This window comes from Heptranchias perlo, chromosome 9, assembly GCF_035084215.1.
Source record: "Heptranchias perlo isolate sHepPer1 chromosome 9, sHepPer1.hap1, whole genome shotgun sequence".
Classification (NCBI taxonomy): Eukaryota; Metazoa; Chordata; class Chondrichthyes; order Hexanchiformes; family Hexanchidae; genus Heptranchias; species Heptranchias perlo.
This window is the reverse complement of record NC_090333.1, coordinates 78,099,348-78,120,848: the sequence shown is the minus strand read 5'-3', so window position 1 is coordinate 78,120,848 and position 21,501 is coordinate 78,099,348. Positions and strand designations below refer to the sequence as shown.

The 21,501-nt window shown below is 42.4% G+C and overlaps 1 protein-coding gene and 1 long non-coding RNA gene across 6 annotated transcripts in view; one reads left to right on the top strand and one right to left on the bottom strand.

The window, feature by feature from the left end:
* The window catches only part of dars2 (aspartyl-tRNA synthetase 2, mitochondrial), a 32,112-nt gene that overhangs the window by 7,027 nt on the left and 3,584 nt on the right, over nt 1-21,501 (top strand). For all 3 annotated transcript variants that reach the window (XM_067990783.1, XM_067990785.1, XM_067990786.1), the window contains exons 4-15: nt 45-146; nt 1,267-1,362; nt 3,367-3,490; nt 4,269-4,315; nt 9,907-10,013; nt 12,911-12,980; nt 13,361-13,540; nt 14,492-14,599; nt 17,527-17,589; nt 19,348-19,500; nt 20,227-20,445; nt 21,120-21,230. In XM_067990783.1, the coding sequence (XP_067846884.1) occupies nt 45-146; nt 1,267-1,362; nt 3,367-3,490; nt 4,269-4,315; nt 9,907-10,013; nt 12,911-12,980; nt 13,361-13,540; nt 14,492-14,599; nt 17,527-17,589; nt 19,348-19,500; nt 20,227-20,445; nt 21,120-21,230 (1,380 nt within the window). The remainder of the gene's footprint in view (nt 1-44; nt 147-1,266; nt 1,363-3,366; nt 3,491-4,268; nt 4,316-9,906; nt 10,014-12,910; nt 12,981-13,360; nt 13,541-14,491; nt 14,600-17,526; nt 17,590-19,347; nt 19,501-20,226; nt 20,446-21,119; nt 21,231-21,501) is intronic.
* The window catches only part of LOC137325553 (uncharacterized), a 14,115-nt gene continuing 10,910 nt past the window's right edge, over nt 18,297-21,501 (bottom strand). For all 3 annotated transcript variants that reach the window (XR_010963899.1, XR_010963901.1, XR_010963900.1), the window contains exons 4-5: nt 19,600-19,737; nt 18,297-19,273 (exon numbers count right to left, since the gene is read on the bottom strand). This is a non-coding gene — a long non-coding RNA (uncharacterized lncRNA). The remainder of the gene's footprint in view (nt 19,274-19,599; nt 19,738-21,501) is intronic.

The following is a 21,501-nucleotide window of genomic DNA, read 5'->3' as shown; positions in this document are numbered from 1 at the left end:
TGGGATTTCATATTTGAATTTGATTGTGATGCCTCTCTCCACAGTCCACTGCACACCTCAAGAAGATACTCTGTGAACTTCCTCTCGAGTCTGTAATCACTGTCACTGGAACAGTCATCCCTCGACCACCGGGACAAGCCAATCTGGTCAGTTAATAATTTTTGTATCTCCTGCACCCCTAAAGTCTTTCAGGATGTGAATATTGTTTCTTACAGGGCTCTTTGCATTATATGTCTCTGGATTAACTGTTGTCCTACTTGCCTGAGACAGATGTGTGTTAAGATTGTCATTGGCTTTGCCAGTTAAAGTGCATCTATCTTCCAAAGATTCTGCTATGGTACATCAATCCAACTGTCTGTTTTTGCCCATTAAGTGTCATTGCACACTCCTCCCCCTGTTTACTCCTTTTAGCTCCTTCATTCCTGCTGCCAGATACCATTCCACATTACACTCACTCTCAGACCAGCCAGTGTTGCTTTTGAACCAGTAATTTTTGAGAATGCTTTGTCCCTGTGGATAGTGCCTATCCTCTGCTCGAGAAGCACACTCAAAGACTGGGAATTTGCTATGTGATGAATCATAGGCATAAACCCACATGGTTACCATTCCATGGCACAGTGTATAGAATACCCTGTGCCTGCTACCAGACTGTGGCAATGTAACAGTACTGTAACAAATTTGTTTTCCCTTGTTTTAAAGTTATTTTCTTTTGTCAATTTTTGCCATTATAAATTCCTACACCCACACTTATAATGGAAACTGCCTATGTAAACTTGTCATGCTGTAGTTATACCTTCCTACCAGTAGTAGTGCTATGGTGCCTCAGGTTTGCATGTCCCAGCTCCCCAGCCTGTGATCCACCAACTCTGTTTCCCTTTTGCTGTATTACTATAAATAATAGTGCAAATCAAAGTATATCATATAACAATATGGACAGAATATAAGACTTTAAAATGCAGATTGAATTATGTCTCTGCACCCTTGATTGAATTACCTCCTATATGATAATGCTGCTTCACCTGCAGAATACAATTGATCTTGACTCCATGGAGTAGATCTTGACTTTGTGCGATAGTACTGCACTGAAGTGTCAGCCTAGATTATGTGCTCAATACTTATAAAGAATGCTATAAACTTTGGGTCATTCAGGGATTATGCATTTTTTCTTTTTCACTGTTGGATATTTTTGTTGTGCAAATTTTAATATGATTTAGTCCGGACAGTGTGAAACCTGCTCGATTTGACAGTTTACCACTTGTGTCTTAGGAGATGCCGACAGGTGAGATTGAATTGCGGATGCAGCATGCTGAGATTCTGAACAGATGCAGGAAACTGCCCTTTGAAACCAAACAGCATGTAAAGGTGAGTCCTGGAGTTTAAACACAACACTGTGTTGTGCTAATTGAAATGTTATTTTTTTCCCCACTTTATCTCTCCTCATAAAACTCTGCGCACTTCATTTCATTTCTCAAGATGGCTGGCAGGTGACTTACTCAAAGGTCTTTGTATCGCACTGTAAGCGGATACAAGATGCGATAGGAAAGAGCCGGGTTGCCTTTCTGTCAGAGTGACATGGAGTGTTTCCACGTCACTCTTACTCTTGTGATGCAACATGGTTTCAAATTTCTCTTGAATTTGAGAATTCAGCCATGATGCTGTTTGAACTCCCGCTTTTTCTTTTCCCCTCAATTTTCCTCCTTCCTGTCCTGAAGCTATTAACTTACTTTGGGTTAAGGTCCCAAGAGTGTCAGCAGCTATACAGTAAATCATCCAGTTGACCATTTTTCTAACTCAGTTGTTTGAGCCTTGCCACAATGTAAGGGTGGGGTGGGAGGCATTGTAGCAGGGCCCAATTCTGTCTACACCCAACAACCATGCATAGGCAGCTTTCAGCACAGGTCACTAGATTGTGATCTGGTGTAGGAGCCCTGGCCAGTCTTTCTTCTCCCTAGGCCAGGGCCAATTATAGACCCCCAATTTCCACCCCAGCTGAGATCAGTTACCTTACCATAGGCCAAGGATTGCACTTGAAACCTTCCTGGCAGCACATTCACCAAATCCACCCTTCACTACTTGGAAGCTGAACATTCTTAAGGATGTTCCCTGCCACAAGATAACCACCGTTGCCTATTCGGCCACTTCCAGCATAGCAGTGCATTCTTTTCTTTTTTTGTGTGTTTTGCTTTTTCTCCTCTCTCTTCCTGAGAATAAACTGCTGATTTATCACAAAAAACAACCCTTAACTGTCATCATAAAGAACTGACTAAAGTCTTGCCAATTGTAGCAGGCTGTTTTGAGTAACTGGTGGCACTAAAATTTAAAGCCAGAGATTTATGGCATATTGGCTGCCATATTTGCCTACATAACGACAGTGACTACTTCAAAGTAATTCACTGGTTGCAAGTCTCGTTGTGATGTCCTAGGTGTTATAAAGATGCAAGTTCGCCTGCCTTATAAAGAGGGCATACGCCTGGATCTCTATTACTGATAGCATTATAGCAAAGGTATATTGAAAAGGGTTTCTTACCCCATTCCCTCCAGTTTTTCTTTTCTGCCCCATCTCTCCTAAAGGCAGTGACTTCTACAGGCTAGAGCCATCCAAGAGATTGTCCTTTATGAGCTTGGACAGTGACTGTTAATGGCCTATTTGATCATGGAGTCATCGCAGTCTAACCTGGTTGTGTCCTCATCTGACAAACTTCCAGCAGTGATGCTCCAGCAGGGCTCCAGGTTGCTAATTTTCTCCCCTCCTAGCCCAGAGATATTGAGGCCAATTGTAGTGACTCCAACTGCTACCCAATTGAGATTATTAACTCAGCTCAGAGCAGGAATTAGTCCTGGATAGTGTGGCTCAATGCCACACTGAGCCATTGGGAGTGGCTCTACTGAAGAACTTTCTAAAGGAGACTTGCTGCACTTGGTGCTTCTCAGATTATATGACTAAATCTGACAACAGCCCTCCTGATACAGAGTCATCAGTGACATTTTAGACAGATTAATAATAACATGTAATTAATAATAACATATCCTCATTTTCCCTCTGGTAAAAGAAGCAGAGGGGAGATGAGGAGAATATTTTTGAAGCAGCGAGTTATTATGATCTGGAATACACTGCCTGAGAGGGCGGTGGAACCAAATTCAGTGGTAACTTTCAAAAGAGAATTGGATAAGTACTTGAAGAAAAATTTGCAGGGGAAAGAGCAGGGGAGTGGGACTAATTGGAAAGCTCTTTCAAAGAACCGGCATAGGCACGATGGGCCGAAAGGCCTCCTGTGCTGTAAGATTCTATATTTTAAGATTTTATTTTTTGCCACTTTCTGGCATGTCAGGCTGTTCTTTTAATTCTGAATTTCTACTATTTTGTAGAAGTCAGAAGCACTGCGTATGCAGCACCGCTACCTGGACCTGAGGAGCTCTCAGCTGCAATACAGCTTGCGACTGCGTTCACAGATGGTTATGAGGATGCGGGAGTTTCTCTGTAATTTACACGGTAAGAAACTCTGGCTTGCATGGATTTCACACCTATCAACCCATTTTGTACCTTTACCTTTCTCCTGTTATAATTATTTTTCCTATTTCTATTGTAGTAGCACTCTTGCCACTGAGTCAGGTGGTTGTGTTCAAGCCCCACTGCTGGGTCTTGAGCACGTTTCTAGGCTGACACTTCAGTGCAGTGCTGAGGGAGTGCTACACTGTCAATAGGGGCGGTCTTTCAGATGAGACATTAAACCGGGGTCCCACCCTGCCATTCAAAGCACAATTCAAAGAAGAGTAGGGGTGTTCTCCTGGTGTGCTGGCCAACATTTATCCCTCAATCCCAACACCTCCAAAAAAAAAGACAAATTAACTGGCCATTTATCTCATTGCTGTCTTGAATCTGCACTTCAGAAAGCAATTCATTGGCTGTGATCCACTTTGGGACATCCTGAGAATGTGAAAGGCACTGTACAACTGCGAGTTGTTTTCTTTCTTTTACTTTATTCTCCCATTACCTTTCCTGAGTCAATGCTGTTCGTTGTCTCTGTGTTAATTCTGACCTGTTGTTACAAGCTGACCCAAATGGATTTTCTCTATTATACTATAATAGTTGGTGTTTAAATCGCACCTTTGAGCAATTCACTCTTCTATGACAAAGTTGCAGTTTGGTAAAACCTTATCAGTCAAAGAATGTACCAAATAATAGGAGGCATGAAACGTGTGTGAAGTTGTGCTGTTCAGCAAGTGTATTCATTCACTACCTGACCACCTTCTCCTGTTTTTGTCTCCAGGTTTTGTAGATGTGGAGACTCCAACGTTATTTAAGAAAACTCCTGGGGTAAGTACTGCAAGATATTTCTCTTTCTCTTCCTCCTCCCCCCCCCCCCCCACCCCCCCTCCACAACAGTTTATTTTCCAATGTATATCATTTTCTCTCCTCTTTCAACCTCCATCCTGACACACACCATTCCTAGCCTAGAGGGCGGGTGGGTGGGCTACCTGCTCCCAGGCCAATGCCATTCTTGATTTGGTCACAACAATGTGTCCAGGAAAAGTCCGTGTTTGTTTTCCCTCTGATATCCTCCCTCCCTATCTCCCTTTCGGGAGGAAGTTGGCCTCCTCTCAGCATCTTGCTGTGGAGGCACATTCAAGAGCAGGGTATTGCCATATGGGGGATTCTGGCTCAAACCTGTTTTCTTCCATTTTGTCATAGAATCATAGAATGGTTACAGCACGGAAGGAGGCCATTCGGCGCATCGAGTCCCACTCCCCCGCCCTTTCCCCATAGCCCTGCAAATTTTTTCCCTTCAAGTACTTATCCAGTTCTCTTTTGAAGGCCATGATTGAATCTGCCTCCACCACCCCCTCAGGCAGTGCATTCCAGATCATAACTACTCGCTGTGTCAAAGTATTTCCTCATGTCACCTTTGGTTCTTTTGCCAATCACCTTAAATCTATGTCCTCTGGTCTTTGACCCTTCTGCCAATGGAAACAGTTTCTCTCTATTTACTCTGTCTAGACCCTTCATGATTTTGAATACCTTTTATCAAATCTCCTCACAACCGTCTCTGCTCTAAGGAGAACAACCCCAGCTTCTCCAGTCTATCCACGTAACTAAAGTCCCTCATCCCTGGAACCAATCTAGTAAATCTCTTCAACACCTTCTCTAAGGCCTTCACATCCTTCCGAAAGTGCGGTGCCCAGAACTGGACACAATACTCCAGTTGTGGCCAAACCAGTGTTTTATAAAGGTTCATCATGACTTCCTTGTTTTTGTACTTTATGCCTCTATTTGTAAAGCCCAGGATCCTGTATGCTTTTATAACGGCTTTCTCAACCTGCCCTGCCACCTTTAAAGATTTGTGCACGTATACCCCCAGATCTCTCTGTTCCGGCACCCTTTTTAGAATTGTACCCTTTAGTTTATATTGCCTCTGCTCGTTCTTCCTACCAAAATGTATCACTTCAAACTTTTCTGTGTTAAATTTTATCTGCCACATGTCCGCCCATTCCACCAGTCTGTCTGTGTCCTCTTGAAGTCCAGCACTATCCTCCTCACTGTTCACTACGCTTCCAAGTTTTGTATCATCTGCAAATTTTGAAATTGTGCCCTGTACACCCAAGTCCAAGTTATTAATATATAATCAAGAAAAGATGTGGTCCTAATACCGACCCCTGGTTGACTCCATTTTATTCCTTCCTCCAGTCCGAAAAACAACCGTTCACCATTAGTCTCTGTTTCCTGTCACTTAGCCTATTTCGTATCTATGCTGCCACTGCCCCTTTTATTCCATAGGCTTCAACATTGATGATAAGCCTATTATGCGGCACTTTATCAAACTCCTTTTGGAAGTCCATTTACACCGCATTGCCCTCATCGACCCCCTCTGTTATCTCATCAAAAAACTCAATCAAGTTAGTTAAACACGATTTGCCTTTAGCAAATCCATGCTGGCTTTCCTTAATTAATCCACACTTGTCCAAGTGACTATTAACTTTGTCCTGGATTATTGTTTCTAAAAGTTTCCCCACCACCGAAGTTAGACTGACTGGCTTATAGTTGCTGGGTTTATCCTTACACCCTTTTTTGAACAGGAGTGTAACATTTGCAATTCTCCAGTCCTCTGGTACCACCCCCGTATCTAAGGATGATTGGAAGATTATGGCCAGTATCTCCGCACTTTCTAATCTTGCTTCCCTCAGCAACCTAGGATGCATCCCATCTGGACCGGGTGACTTATCTACTTTAAGTACAGCTAACCTTTCTAATACCTCCTCTCTATCAATTTTTAGCCCATCCAGTATCTCAACAACCTCCTCTTTTACTGTGGCTTTGGCTGCATCTTCTTCCTTGGTAAAGACAGATGCAAAGTACTCATTTAATACCTCAGCCATGCTTTCTGCCTCCATAGATTTCCTTTTTGGTCCCTAATCGGTCCCATCCCTCCTCTTACAACCTACTTACTGTTTATATGCCTATAGAAGACTTTTGGATTCCCTTTTATGTTAGCTGCCAGCCTATTCTCATACTCTCTCTTTGCCCCTCTTATTTCCTTTTTCACTTCCTCTCTGAACTTTCTATATTCAGCCTGGTTCTCACTTGTATTATCAACCTGACATCTATCATACGCCCCTTTTTTCTGCTTCATCTTACTCTCTATCTCTTCCGTCATCCAGGGAGCTCTGGCTTTAGTTGCCCTACCTCTCCCCCCTCGTGGGAATGTACCTAAACTATACCCGAACCATCTCCTCCTTAAAGGCCACCCATTGTTCAATTACAGTTTTGCCTGCCACTCTTTGATTCCAATTTACCCGGGCCAGATCCGTTCTCATCCCACTGAAATTGGCCCTCCTCTAATTGAGTATTTTTACTCTAGATTGCTCCTTGTCATTTTCCATAGCAAATCTAAACCTTATGAAACTATGATCGCTGTTTCATAAATGTTCCCCTACTGACACTTGCTCCATTTGGCCCACCTCTTTTCCCAGAACCAAATCCAGCAATGCCTTCTTCCTAGTTGGGCCGGAAACGTACTGGTCAAGAAAGTTCTCCTGAACACACTTCAAAAATTCCTCCCCCTCTTTGCCCTTTACACTATTACTATCCTAGTCTATATTAGGATAGTTGAAGTCGCCCATTATCACTGCTCCATGGCTCTTGCATCTCTCTGTAATTTCCCTGCAAATTTGTTCATCTTACTCTTTCCCACTAGTTGGTGGCCTATAGAATACACCCAGTAGTGTAATGGCGCCTCTATTGTTTCTTAATTCTAACCAAATAGATTCTGTACTTGACCCCTCCAGGACATCCTCTCTCTCCAGCACTGCAATATTCTCCTTAATCAATACTGCCAACCCCCCCACCTTTCTTTCTTTCCTTATCTTTCCTGAACACCTTGTATCCTCAAATATTTACTACCCAATCCTGCCCTTTTTTTTGAGCCAAGTCTCCATTATCATCACAACATCATATTCCCAATTGCGCCTGCAGCTCACCAACCTTGTTTATTACGCCTCGTGCATTTAGACACACTTGTCAAAAACCGTTGGAACACCAAAGCACTACACCAGCTGAGTAGAGCTCCTTACCAGCTTCACAATAATGCTTCATCTTATGCATGGTATTTTTTTTAGTCCCTTTCCTCTCCTGAAGGAGGTGACTTATGCTGGGCACAGCAGTTCTAATGTACCTCACTCTAGTTGCTATTTTACATGTGTGAGTCTAGACAATGAGTGTTGGCAGGCTATTTGACCATGAGGAGCACTACACCCAAGCCCAATCTCATCCTTGCCCAGTGTACATGCACTAGTACTTCCCAGCAGGTGACAGTGGAGAGCAATTGGGGACAAGGACCCTGTCTGAATTTTTTTTTGTTCCCCTTCCAAACACTTGAGACCAATCATTGTGACTTCACTGCTGCCTGGCTGGGATCGGATAACTTAGCACAGGCCTGGCACCTTCCTGCTCTGAGTACATTTCCACACTACGTGATGCATTTCCCCACTGAATTACAGGGGAGCTGTTGTGGTAACTGTCACTTAACCTTGCCTCAATGACTTCTGACCTACAGAGATGAAAACTGTACAGATGGTGGACTTCCCTGGTTCATGTTTCCCAAGAGAAGGGTTTTATATGGCAGGATAGGGTTCCTTATTGTTGTAATGGAGCAGCCTGTTGGACTAAGGAACTCCATCCAGTGGAAAAAGATAATCAGCAAAACCGAGAGTAGTTCATTTCCATATCTGCCAAGGCTGGTATTCCAACTCCGTTTCTGGATCAGATTTCAGAGTTGCACTGCTAGATCTACCCGATTATCTGTACAAGTTACACTTAATCTTTATTGTTAAATGGTTACAAGAGCTCCCCAGTGATCTGTACAGACCAGGAAGGTTCCAGGTTCAATCCCCATGGTGTGTTGATGTTAGCTGAACCGCTGTTGGGGCCTCAATAGTCTTGGACCAAGGAGGGGAAATCAGCCAGGTTTCCAGCCAAAACCGAGTGAATTTTTGAGTGTTTTACAGCAATAATAAAATTGTTGTGTGGCTCCCCCCAAGTGGCACATACAAACCAGGTTCAATCACATTCCATCTTTGTCTTCTAGCTGTGCTACAGCACCAGTCAGTGCCTCCGGCAAAAGATTGTTTAATTCTTCTTTCTCATTTGCTGGTAATGCATTTCTGTCAGTTTTCATAAATGATCAAACTCTAGTATAATTTGTATTTTCTCAAAACAGTAGCCCAGGATCCAGTTCCAGTTATAGAAGCACTGTTTCAGCTGCCTGTATTCAGTGTAAATTTGTGAGTAATAAATTGTAACTGGATAAAATCAGGCTCAATATTTTTCTCAATGCTTCCAGTAACAATAGTTCACTTCAAACTGCTGGCAAGTTCCAATAACTTGGCAAATGCAAGCACATTGATTTTATAGACCTCCCAGTTTCAGTGCCAGCAGTGATGGTTTTATGTAAAAATTATTAAAATAAGTGAAAAGATCACAGGCAGCAATTATTAAACCTACACTACAGCACTGAGAAATGACTCTAAGCCTTAGCTCATTTTATAATGTTATCTAGGTTTTAATGTGACATACTATACACTACTTATTTTACATCGCATACAGTTGTAGATGTAATTGTCATGAACACAAGAAGTCTTCTGGTCAAAGTAGTACAGTGACCAAGCAATAAAAGCACCAGTATCAACTCGACAGATTGAAGGGAGTGATAAATGCATACAGCACTTTCAATCTGAAAGCAAATTCATGAGGCACAGAACAGAAATGATTCTTTGGCTCCATCTGGTAGCAATGAACAATCGGTCTGCCCTCTGGTTTGAGGCATTGATTCAACTGTGCTGTGGATTGGTAAAATACTGTCTTTCCTTTCTTCTGTGACACAGCAATCTGCACAGCTGATAAACCTGAAACAGATACTCTGCTTGGAAGAGTCTCATCTCTTTTCTCCTCTGATCATGACCAGGAGAGGTGGATGCTTATTGAAGTCTGGAGAATGAAGAGCAAATGCTAATTACTGGCTCCAAAAACAAATCTCTTCATTCCACTAAAATGTATCATTAAACCTAGTGTGTGAATCTGGGCAAAAGAATTTTGTGGCATACTGAGCCTAAAATTGTTGAACTGTTTCAATTTTTGTTTGAATTTTGTTTCAGTTGATTTCCTAACTAATTCTGTCTTTTAAAAAAAATCAAGAGTTACTTATTTGACAGTGAAGAGATGATTGCCTTTCTGAACTAACTTCCATATGGTTATGAATGCCCATGTTTGGAGCCATGTGATGAACAATAGAGCCCTTGACTCCACTATGATCCATACAAGTACAGTATATGTTTGAAGCAGGTGCCGTCTATATTACTACTGTCAAGAATGCAATACGAGCTTTCTCTAGATTTACCTTGTTGCTTGTTCTTCAGGGAGCCAAGGAGTTTGTGGTGCCCTCGAGGGAGCCAGGGAAATTTTACTGCCTCCCGCAGAGCCCTCAACAGTTCAAGCAGATGTTGATGGTGGGAGGACTGGACAGGTAAGGCCCTATGCTGCCCATGAATGAGTACAAAAATGAGATGGCTACTTTTAAGTTTCGTGGATGTTAGACCAGTCGAGGTGTTGATCTGACCTCATAAGGCTGACTGGAAGAGTACAACGTGCACAATTTAAGGCCCCATTGCAAACCAAATATCTGTGTGACTGCCAGGAATTTGCTTGTTAATATTTGTTCCATATAATTCATAAGATACTAGTCAGCGATTTATTTTCTGTTTTAATGGTTAATAAATCACAATTTGTGTTGGCCAGGTGACGTGTTCTGTAACAGAGGAGAGGAATGTGAGTTTGTGTCTATCATTCATAATGTGGTATCTGCCACATCTCAGCTGGGCTAGGTCATATGGCAAAAGCTGCAGAGAGGAGGCAAGGCACCACCCCAAAGCTGGAAGTGGGAAGCCTTTCCTGTACCATTTAGCAGCACACTAACTCTTTACACTACAGATGAGCAATAGTAGAGTTTGGGTGCAGATCATCTAGTCAGTTAATTGTGGGAGAGTGAAGAGAGAGCCCAAGTTGTAAACTTCGCAAAACCTCTACTGTTTTCAAAGTGTGCATGTTTTTACTATTGTGTAGCATGTGAAAAATGTCGTCTATGAATTTCTAATGCTGATTATTACAAAGCAGAACAGGAAACACAAAAAGGGTGCACTGAGATCCTGGCACATGATCCTTTGAGTCGGGAATGCGAATTCGTAAAATTATCCCTTGCATGCTTTTATATTCTTTTTATATTCAGCTTTGCAACATTGAGCATTAGAATTTCAGAGAAAATATTTTTCAGGTGTTACATAATATAAACCAAAGCATATGTTGAAAACAGTAAAGATGTTGCAATATATTACAGTTCGGGCTCTATTTGTGTTCACAAAAAAGGGTTTTCCATAAGCAGACCCATGTCTCCTATAATCTGAAACATGCAACTTTAGGCGTGACATGAAAGGAATAGTGGGGCACAGGACTAACGGTTATCTGTTGATCGTGGCCTTTTGCATGGACTGTCTAATATTTGTCGCCTACTCCAAAACACCACACTTCCGGACCATATCTGGTCTCCATATTATAACAGTTCTGGCCTCCATATTATAAAAAGGATATAGAGGCACCGGAGAAGGTGCAAAAAAGATTTACTAGGATGACACCAGAACTATATTTATCAGGAAAGATTGAACAGGCTGGGGCTCTTTTCGCGAGAAAAGAGAAGGCTGAGGAGTGACCTGATAGAGGTCTTTAAGATTATGAAGGGGTTCGATAGGGTAGATGTAGAGAAGTTGTTTCCACTTGCGAGGGAGTCCAAAACTATAAGATAGTCACTAATAAATCCAATAGGGAATTCAGGAGAAACTTCTTTACCTAAAAAGTGGTGAGAATGTGGAACTCGCTACCACACGGAGTAGTTGAGGCAAATAGCATAAATGCATTTAAGGGAAGCTAGATATGTACACAAAAAAGAAAGGAATTGAAGAGTATGCTGATGGGGTTAGATGAAGTAGGGAGGGAGAAGGCTCTTGTGGAGCATAAATGCCAGCATAGACAAACAAAGGAACTCTTAAGAATATAGATAATAGAAGCCCATTTTAAATTTACAATATATTGGCCTATCTAAAATTTCATATCAAGAAGATATATTGGAGAGCTTTAAGGTTTGAAGCAAGATCGGTCTTCAGCTTCCATCACACCATGCTCAAAGTACTGCATCAGTGAATAACTCCCTGTGCTGTTATGGGAAAACCAGTGAAAATTGTTATTCTGATGTTGTCTGTCAATAATTGCAAAGAATTGTGGTTAACCTTAGACTCCCATCATGTTTTCTTTAGAACTTTTTTTTTGCAGTATTTTAGTTAAGTAGTAAGTGCTGATTGCACTGTGGGAGAACTGGCTTAAAGGACTTTTTAAGTCACATATTAACAAGCATGAGTGAGATGGCTTTAAACAGTGCCATTTTACTTTCACTGGTGAAATTATACTTGAAATGGCAAGTATGTCAGTGGTGCTTTGCTTTTCTCCAACAACAGAGGTATTACTGCATGAGCACATCAGTGCTCTGACTTTCAGATGAAATTGATTGTCAAGTGTGTGTAGTCTGCTTCAACTAATGGTATACCATTACTATTTACTGGCATTAGTCTATCAGTCGGGCGAGGGGGAGACAAGGGTTAGATTCACAGACCAGTTTCTGCACTATTCTGTTGGTCTAGCTGTTATACTGTAACTGACAACATTTCCAACCCCCTGACCTGTTCAGGAACATTATGGAGGGGGAAGGGGAGTGCTGCTTCCTAACACAACCAAATGTATGTCAGTACCAGTGTGAATTTGGCATCATAATGGTTCTATAATTCAGCATAAAGTAAATCTCAATAAAGTTGTGGTCATCACCCTGGGCTATTTCAACTTCAAACTTGCACATTAATTCCGACTATCCCGTCGTCAAACTCACTAACTCATCTGAAAGTTTCCCTCAACAATGTCATCTGTAGGGCAAGTGCTTTGTTATTGCTTCAATCTGTGCAGAAACTGGCGTTTTCACTCCCTCTGGTATCCTTTATGCAGAATTGCAGTTGTCGGGCAACAAATTGTGCTATAGGCAGTAAATGTAGAAATTCGTGGGGTCACATTTGGCCCATGCCCATCTCACTTGGCATATGCCATCAGTACTTACCTTACCAGAAAGCCAAAAAGAAGTTCGAGTTTGCAGCTGTTGGACATTTAAGGGTGAAACTTCCTCCTTAATGAGTGCCAATTATTGCTCAGGTGACCAGCAAGCAAGAATAAGCCTTCAGGATTTTTTTTCTCCCAAGTTTTACATTGTATATATAAAATAGTGAAGTTAGGTACACATATTGCGCTGATTCACCTGCAACAGTATTTCTACAGGTACTTCCAAGTGGCTCGTTGCTATAGAGATGAGGGTTCAAAGCCAGACCGACAACCTGAGTTTACCCAGGTGAGCTATGGTGAGTTTGGAATTCAAAGGGAAGGAGGGACAGGAATAATTTTTCAATCTTTTATATTGTTGGTGTTAATGAAAATTTAGTCCCCAGTGGTGATTAATCCACTAAAATAAAAAAAATATAAACATTGATACCTCAAGATATATATGATACATAGTAACTTATTTTATAGCAAAGTGCCAGCAAAACTATTAATTTGTGTCACCGGCACTTGATACATAAAGCAATCTATCTGACAGTTTTTGTTGTAATCGCTAGCTTCTAGAAATGAATACATCTGAAGTCAGTGGTGTTGCTCCCTCCCTTGAGTGTTAACTGATTGTTTAAATTATACTAAGTTCTACCATCACTGATCCCCATTGGTGCATTTTAGATCGATATTGAGATGTCCTTTGTAGACAAGACAAGAATTCAGAAACTGATCGAAGGGCTAATAAAGTACTCCTGGCCAGAGGAAAAAGGAGCTATTGATATACCCTTCCCATCAATGACTTATGCAGAAGCAATGGACCGCTATGGTGTCGACAAGCCTGACACTCGATTTGGAATGAAGGTCAGTTTGTTCAGGATGAGATGTATGCTTTTAAACCATCTTTAGAAATTAGTTACCTTGAAATGTATTTTTGAATTTTAAAACAAATGGGAGAGGTGCTGGTGGAACAGAGTGTTTCCCTACAGCAAGGGAAGGGAAAGGGCAGAGTGAGTCACTCTCACCACATTCTTACACCTCCTGCCACCTGGTTCAAAAGTATTAATTGATGATTTTCAGCTCAGTAGCCTGGCGGATAAGAGGCTCCAATGTGCTGCATCAGAGTGGAAGGATGTTGGTTCGTACCGATGCATCTCCCTATGCCTAGTTGCCAGTCTTGACAATTACACTGTGGGGAGGTACTGAGCTACGCTTGTCTTGGCATGGATTATAAGAGGAGACTTATGGGAAGAAAGTATTTTAAAAAAAAAAAGAATCAAAAATGTTTTTTTTAAATTGGCATGAACTCTAGGAGTAAGTCAGAAATGTGTTCACTTGAGTGTGGCTGTGGTGAGAGTTGGGTTGTGGTAGAGGGATTATGGCTTCATGCTGATAATGACTGGTGTTGATGCTGGAATTCCTATCCTTTGGGCAGGGGGAAGTTAATTAGATTTGCTTTGGAAAAAGAGAATAACAAGATTGAAATAGTTGCGGTGATCAAGGAAAGATTTGCAATTAAAATAAATCAATTGCCTGCAGTTCAAATGGAATTTGCATTATAATGCACAAGACGAGTTATAACGAGGCAGTTGAAGCAAGCTGGTCAGTAACTCTAATCCCTGCAATTAAGAAATGGGCGGTGCAATTTACACAGATCCAGAGACCGTAGAAAAACTTCATAATAGAGTTTCAGGGGAACCTCTTCTGTCTGATTGGGCTACTCTGGATAAACGCTGAGTGCTGTCAGGGAGGATTAAAGATGCTTCTCGTAGTCTTGAACTGCTCCTTCCTAATGTGCATTTTTTTAAAAAACAGATTGCTGACGTCAGTGAAGTCTTCAGAAATACAGAGATTTCCTTCCTGCGTGATGCACTGTCCCACCAGTGTGGTGCTGTAAGGGTGATCTCAGTCCCTGATGGGGCGGTAAGTATAACTAAATCGAGGTCGGCTCACAGGAAGGCTGCCTGTATTTGATAGAAATATACCACCCATATGTGTAATTTAGCCAATCTGAAGAATTTTAGTTGTTAAAATTGTGGCTCAGTCATCCCTCCTCATCCTTCTTGACCTTTCTGCAGCCTTTGACACAATTGATCACACCATCCTCCTCCAATGCCTCTCCTCCATTGTCCAGCTGGGTGGCACTGCCCTCGCCTGGTTCCATTCTTATTTATCTTGTCGTAGGCAAAGAATGACTTAGGAACAGGAGTAAGCCATTCAGCCCCTCGTGCCTGCTCCGCCATTTGATAAGATCATGGCTGATCTGTGATCTAACTCCATATACCTGCCTTTGGCCCATATCCCTTAATACCTTTGGTTGCCAAAAAGCTATCTATCTCAGATTTAAATTTAGCAATTGAGCTAGTATCAATTGCCATTTGCGAAAGAGAGTTCCAAACTTCTACAACCCTTTGTGTGTAGAAATGTTTTCTAATCTCGCTCCTGAAAGGTTTGGCTCTAATTTTTAGACTGTGCCCCCTACTCCTAAAATCCCCAACCAGCGGAAATAGTTTCTCTCTATCCACCCTATCTGTTCCCCTTAATAGCTTATAAACTTCGATCAGATCACCCCTTAACCTTCGAAATTCCAGAGAATACAACCCCAATTTGTGTAATCTCTCCTCGTGACTTAACCTTTGAAGTCCGGGTATCATTCTAGTAAACCTACGCTGCACTCCCTCCAAGGCCAATATGTCCTTCCGAAGGTGCGGTGCCCGGAACTGCTCACAGTACTCCAGGTGCGGTCTAACCAGGGTTTTGTATAGCTGCAGCATAACTTCTGCCCCCTTGTACTCTAGTCCTCTAGATATAAAGGCCAACATTCCATTTTCCTTCTTGATTATTTTCTGCACCTGTTCATGACACTTCAATGATCTATGTACCTGAACCCCTAAGTCCCTTTGGACATCCACTGTTTTTAACTTTTTACCATTTCAGCTCCTGCACCATTACCTCTGGAGTCCCCCAAGGATCTATTCTTGGCCCCCTCCTATTTCTCATCTGCCCCTCGGCGACATCATCCGAAAACACCGACATCAGGTTCCACATGTAAGCTGTCGACACCAAGCTCTACCTCGCCACCACCTCTCTCTCTCTCGAGACCCCCACTGTCTCTCATTTGTCCGATATTCAGTACTAGATGAGCAGAAATTTCCTCCAAATAATATTGGGAAGACCGAAGCCATTGTCTTCAGTCCCCGCCACAAACTCCATTCCATAGCCACAGACTCCATCCCTCTCCCTGTCTGAGGCTGAATCAGAACGTGCGTAACTGTGGCGTCCTATTTGACCCTGAGATGAGCTTCTGACGACATATCTGCTCCATCACCAAGGCCGCTTACTTCCACCTCCATGACATTGCCTGTCTCCGCCCCTACCTCAGCTCATCTGCTGCTGAAACCCTCATCCGTATCTTTGTTACCTCTAGACTTGACTATTCCAATGTTCTCCTGGCCGGCCTCCCATCTTCCACCCTCCATAAACTTGAGCTCATCCAAAACTCTGCTGCCAGTCTCCTGACTCGCACCAAGCCCCATTCACCCATCATCCCTGTGCTCGCTGACCTGCATTGGCTCCCAGTCCAGGAATGCCTCGATTTAAAAATTCTCATCCTTGTTTTCAAATCCCCCCATGGCCACACCCCTCCCTATCTCTGTAACCTCTTCAAGCCCTATAACCCTCCGAGATCTCTGCGCTCCTCCTCTTGCGCATCCCGATTTTAATTGCTCCACCATTGGTGGCTGTGCCTTCAGCTGCCTAGTCCCTAAGCTCTGGAATTCCCTCCCTAAATCTCTGCCTCTCTACCTATCTCTCCTCCTTTAAGACAGTTCTTAAAACCTGCCTCTTGGCCAAGCTTTTGGTCACCTGTCCTAAAATCTCATGTGGCTCGGTGTCAAATTTTGTTTGATAACGCTCCTGTGAAGCGCCTTGGATGTTTTACTACGTAAAGGCGCTTTATAAATGCAAGGTGTTGTAGTATAGGATTTCTCACTGATATATTCTGAATTCTGTGTTCTGGTTGTCTATCCATTGCAATTCACACATTAGCTGTTTTTAGTCCAGTACAATGATTCCATTTTAGTTGTGCAGCTGTGTTGATAATTCAGTGCTGTGAATTGATATGGCACTATTTTGTCACTATGACTTCCCACGATGGTGAGTCCTTCACCTCGGTTGTATCATTCGGGAGGCATGGAGGCCTACGAGAGGGAGACAACATTCATGAAGAGTTGCCCAGGATGCTCTCGCACATCTCTTACTAACCAGTTACACAGCACCATGGGCATTAGCCTGGCAGCAGCCACCCACCTACTGTGACCTCATTCAGAACAAGTGAAAAAGTGCTTTTATCTGGGAGTGGTGTAGTGAGACACAATAAAAATTTAGAGCGAAGAGGGGATAACAAGGTCAGATTTTGTAAAAAAAAGTATTTCTTTGTATGCATTGTCTGGAAATCCTGATTGAGGTATAAATGATATTGACAGACCTGTAAAAGAATAGTTTTAAAAATTTTTATCAGGTTGTGCAACCGGTTTTGTTGAGGTTCCTCAATCAGCCACTTTGTACAGTGCAGAGTCGGAGGATGCAAATTCGGGACTCTGATTCCACGCACTGCGAGTTACAGTCTCAACCATTCAATCGTAGGGAAGTGCCGAGCAAGGGCTAGGCACTTTCCCCAAGGTGAGGGAGGCAAAATCTACAGGAGAGTCACCTCAGACTGGCTGCTCCGACACTCCTCCTAGCAGCTGGTCATTGAATCCCAGACTTTGGATCAGAGTGAAATTTGAGTGGAGAGTCAAATTGTATCTTTTCTATATAATTGCATTAATACTTCTATTCTTTACTTTCAGAACTACTTGAAAAAAAAGGATTTAGAAAATCTTACCGAATTGGCAAAGACCCAATTTAATCAGGTAAAAACAGTGATGATTATTGTTTTTACATGAAGAAAGAAAGACTTGCATTTATATATGCACATTTACACTGGCACCTGGAGCATTTTCCAGTTCAGGAACTGCAGTGTTTACACCAGATAGTCCTCAGACAATTAAAATTCAGGGATGAAAGTGGTGAGAATAATCCCAGGCATAGCACTCTTATAATCCAATCAGATCACTTAGACTGCTTCATAATGATTGCCACGTTCCAGAGCACAGCCTGTTCTACCAAAAGAATTGGTCTGTACTCCTCCTGAACAATATTAGTTGTTTGGCTGTCAGAGCTCGATAATGAGCAGCTGCTTCAATTTGTAACACTGGGGTTCAAACTCCCAACTTTACACCTTAAGATGTGCTCTTCTCTGGTTGAAATAATCTCTTTGACCGGATAATATAAAAAAAAATGAACAAATAATTCAAAGGATATGGCTTCGACTCAACTCGTACATTGTTCGCTGAGAGTGAAGCAAGCTTTGAGTGAAGTGGCTAAACTATTGCAGATCATGCCTTAGATGAGGACAGATTAGTGCTGTGTATGGAATTTCCTGGTGATTGGTACGACACTCTTCCATCAACAGTACACCTTATATTATCATTTACACTACCAACCTCCCATCAGGATCACTGAGTGAAGGAATTAATTATTTCTTGCCAATTATCAAAGAAGATGTCAGACAACAAAGTCACAAACAATAAAATGTTTATTAACCTTCGAATCAAAGTTAGCATAACACTGAGTATGCAAATAATTAGTAGATAGTTGACTAAATAAGAGGTCACAAAGGCAGTTCAGTTCTGTCATAGTAATTCAGCATTAAAAGACACAATTACAGCAGCAGAAAGAAAGGATTTCAGGAAGAGTGATCGGGCAGTGGAAACAGTATTGGTAGAACTAAAGAACAATAAAGGATGCAAGATTCATCCTTTAGGATGCAGTAGTGATGTATTAGGGGAATATATAAATGCTGATGTCAAAGAAGCATGTAGCAAAACTGTGGCAGATGGAGTTCAATGTGGGGATATGTGAGGTCATCCACTTTGGATCTGAGAAAGACAAACAGAATATTTTCTTAATGGCGAGAGACTAGCAACGGGGAGAGGTAGTAATTACTAGGAGCAAAGGGATTTGGGTGTCCATATACATAAATCACTAAAAGCTAGTGCAGAGGTGCAAAAAGTAATAAGAAAGGTTAATGGAATATTGGTACAGTCTTGTTTTATCTACATAAATGACTGGGATATAGGCATAAAGGGATTGATATCAAATGAGTGAGACTATTTGGATAGTTCTTTCACAGGCATGATGGGCTGAATGTCCTCCTTCTATGCTGTTTCATTCTATGATTCTATGAAATTAGGGGGTATGAAGCATGCAGGAAGCCCAGTGAGAGTGGGAAATAGATTTCCTGGGCAGACCTGAAGATTTGTCTTGAGTTTTTAATATGGTGCAGCTTCAGCTCACTGCAGTATAATGTTTGGATGCTGCTGTTCCCTACATAGTAGGTTCCCAACTTTGGCTCCAGTGTTATTGCACCAAAGCCAAGTGCTTCTCCATCAGATTCATGAGTCACCTGTTCTGCTGCCCTTCCAGGATGTCAATCACAGTGCAGAGGCCTGGGGGTCTACCAGCCCATTCCTCTCAGCTGGAGTATAGAGTAACCTAAAGGGGGGAAAGCAGGGAGAAAATCACCATAGAAATTTAAGGTGTCATTTGTGATTGGTCTCTGCCAACAGGACTTGACTTTTGTTACCCTGCAACCCGATGGTACGTGGAAATCTGCGCTTGCCAAAATCCTTACAAATGGGGAGAAATCGCAGCTATGTCACGCAACAGATCTCCAAAAAGGTGACGTGATGATCCTCACAGCAGGAGATTGGAAAAAGGCAGTAAGTACCAGTGCAACTCATTACTCTTTTAGTGAGGTTGTAGCTGATTGCAATAATGGGATGTGTGTGTAAAACTGAGACTGATAGTTTCTCACTTACCTGGGTGAAAGCAAGTGAAAAGTCCACATTTTGTTGGGGTTTCTTGTTGCTTCTTTTAGGAACCTTCATGCCCCATCCTATCTTTTGCCTAAGAGACCAGGCGAGTGACCCATTCGATCTGTAATCGACCTCGAGGAGCTGTAAGAGACCAACCCAGGATGAATGTTAATTTAATTAACTCAGTATCTCTTGTGCCGAGTTGGCACAGGTGAGGAACTAGAGATGTGAGGAGTCGCAGATGCAACCCTGCACTATACCGTTCCACAGTAAACTAAGATGCCACGTTATTAGCTCAATGAATAGGTACACTTCTGACTTTGGCAACACTTAAGAGTAAACTGTGGAGGCGATAACTCTCAGGATAGGTATTTGGAAGCAGGCAACACAGTAGTAGCTTTTGTTTCCTGCTGATAATATTCCTATTGATAGAACAGCTCCTTTTGAGCTCTGGATGTCCTCATCTGCTTCTCACCACTTATGTTGGTATGTAGACTACTTTCAAATCAACTGGTTTTCTTTTATGCCTCCACGTCTTGTGCAGTGATTGATCTAAAGTGATACCATATACTGTACTGTACGACTTAGCTGTCACTCTTTCTTGCACTTGTCCCTTTTTCCCCCTCAAAGAACGCTACATTAGGGAAGCTGCGGCTGGAGTGTGCGGATATTCTGGAGTCCAGGGGTGTTGCCCTCCGAGATCCAGGTTTATTCAATTTCCTCTGGGTTGTCGACTTCCCACTATTTCTACCAAAAGAAGGCAGCCCCGAAGAGTTTGAATCTGCTCATCACCCCTTCACAGCACCCCACCCAGATGATGCCCATCTTATCTACACAGAAGCTGGAAAGGTATGGCAGCTAAATGAAAGATGCAAAGACTGATTCATCCAGTTAACTGGAAAATCCTCACCAAACACTACTGATTTATTTTTCACTTAATCTTTTAATGGACAATTTCTAAAACAAATTACACAAATATATTTACAAAATGAACACAGGTTCTCATATTTGTACCTTCGGCGGTGGATCCCTCTGATGTACCAGTGTCCTGTGGTAGGCCTTTAATTTGAGCCCATGATTCCCCAAGGGGCAAGTTGGTGGGTTTGGCTGTGATGTCATGGGAAGTAAAGGGGAGAACCCAGAGCGTCCACCACTCGGTGAGGAAATGATAATTGGAGGATGTCTCACACATCTCATAGTGACTGGCTCAGTAACACCATCAGAAGCCTAAGAATAGGTGCCTGCTCACCGAAGAGATGCTGTTAGCCTGCACGATTGAGACTGTAGCAAACCCACAGCTAGAAGAATAAGGTATTAATGCTGCTTGGGATCTGTGCCAGATTTACTCCAGTGCAAGCTTGGTGGTGACTAGGATCTTGGTCCACCGGTGAGAAGTTGTCCAGAGATGCTTTTAAGTAACTATGTGGTTGAGTGCCTGATATCATGATGTAGCTGGATTTTTGTCTTGTTTGGACTTCTATGAGTCTGCACAGTCTAGTATAACCGGATTCTGTTTTCTGTAGGTGAGGAGTCAACATTATGACCTGGTGTTGAATGGCAATGAAATAGGAGGAGGCTCCATTCGAATACATAATATGGAATTGCAGCATTATGTCCTGGAGAAGATACTAAAGGTATACAGCTCAACTTGTATTGCCTCCGTCTCAGTGAAGTTACATAACAATGTGCTTTACAGTGCGGGATGGATTAGCAATTGTATAGATGGACTCTAAGCCCTGAACAGGAAAAGTGTATGGGTTGAAAATAGGGTTGCTAACCCTCCCAGAGTCTCCGGGAATGGAAGATAAATCTCCCAGGCACTGCTGCTAGCAACTCGGGAGAAAAGTAGAACTTCCCCGTTATTGCAACCCAAGCACCTAGTGACGGGGGGCCGGGGGCTGGAAG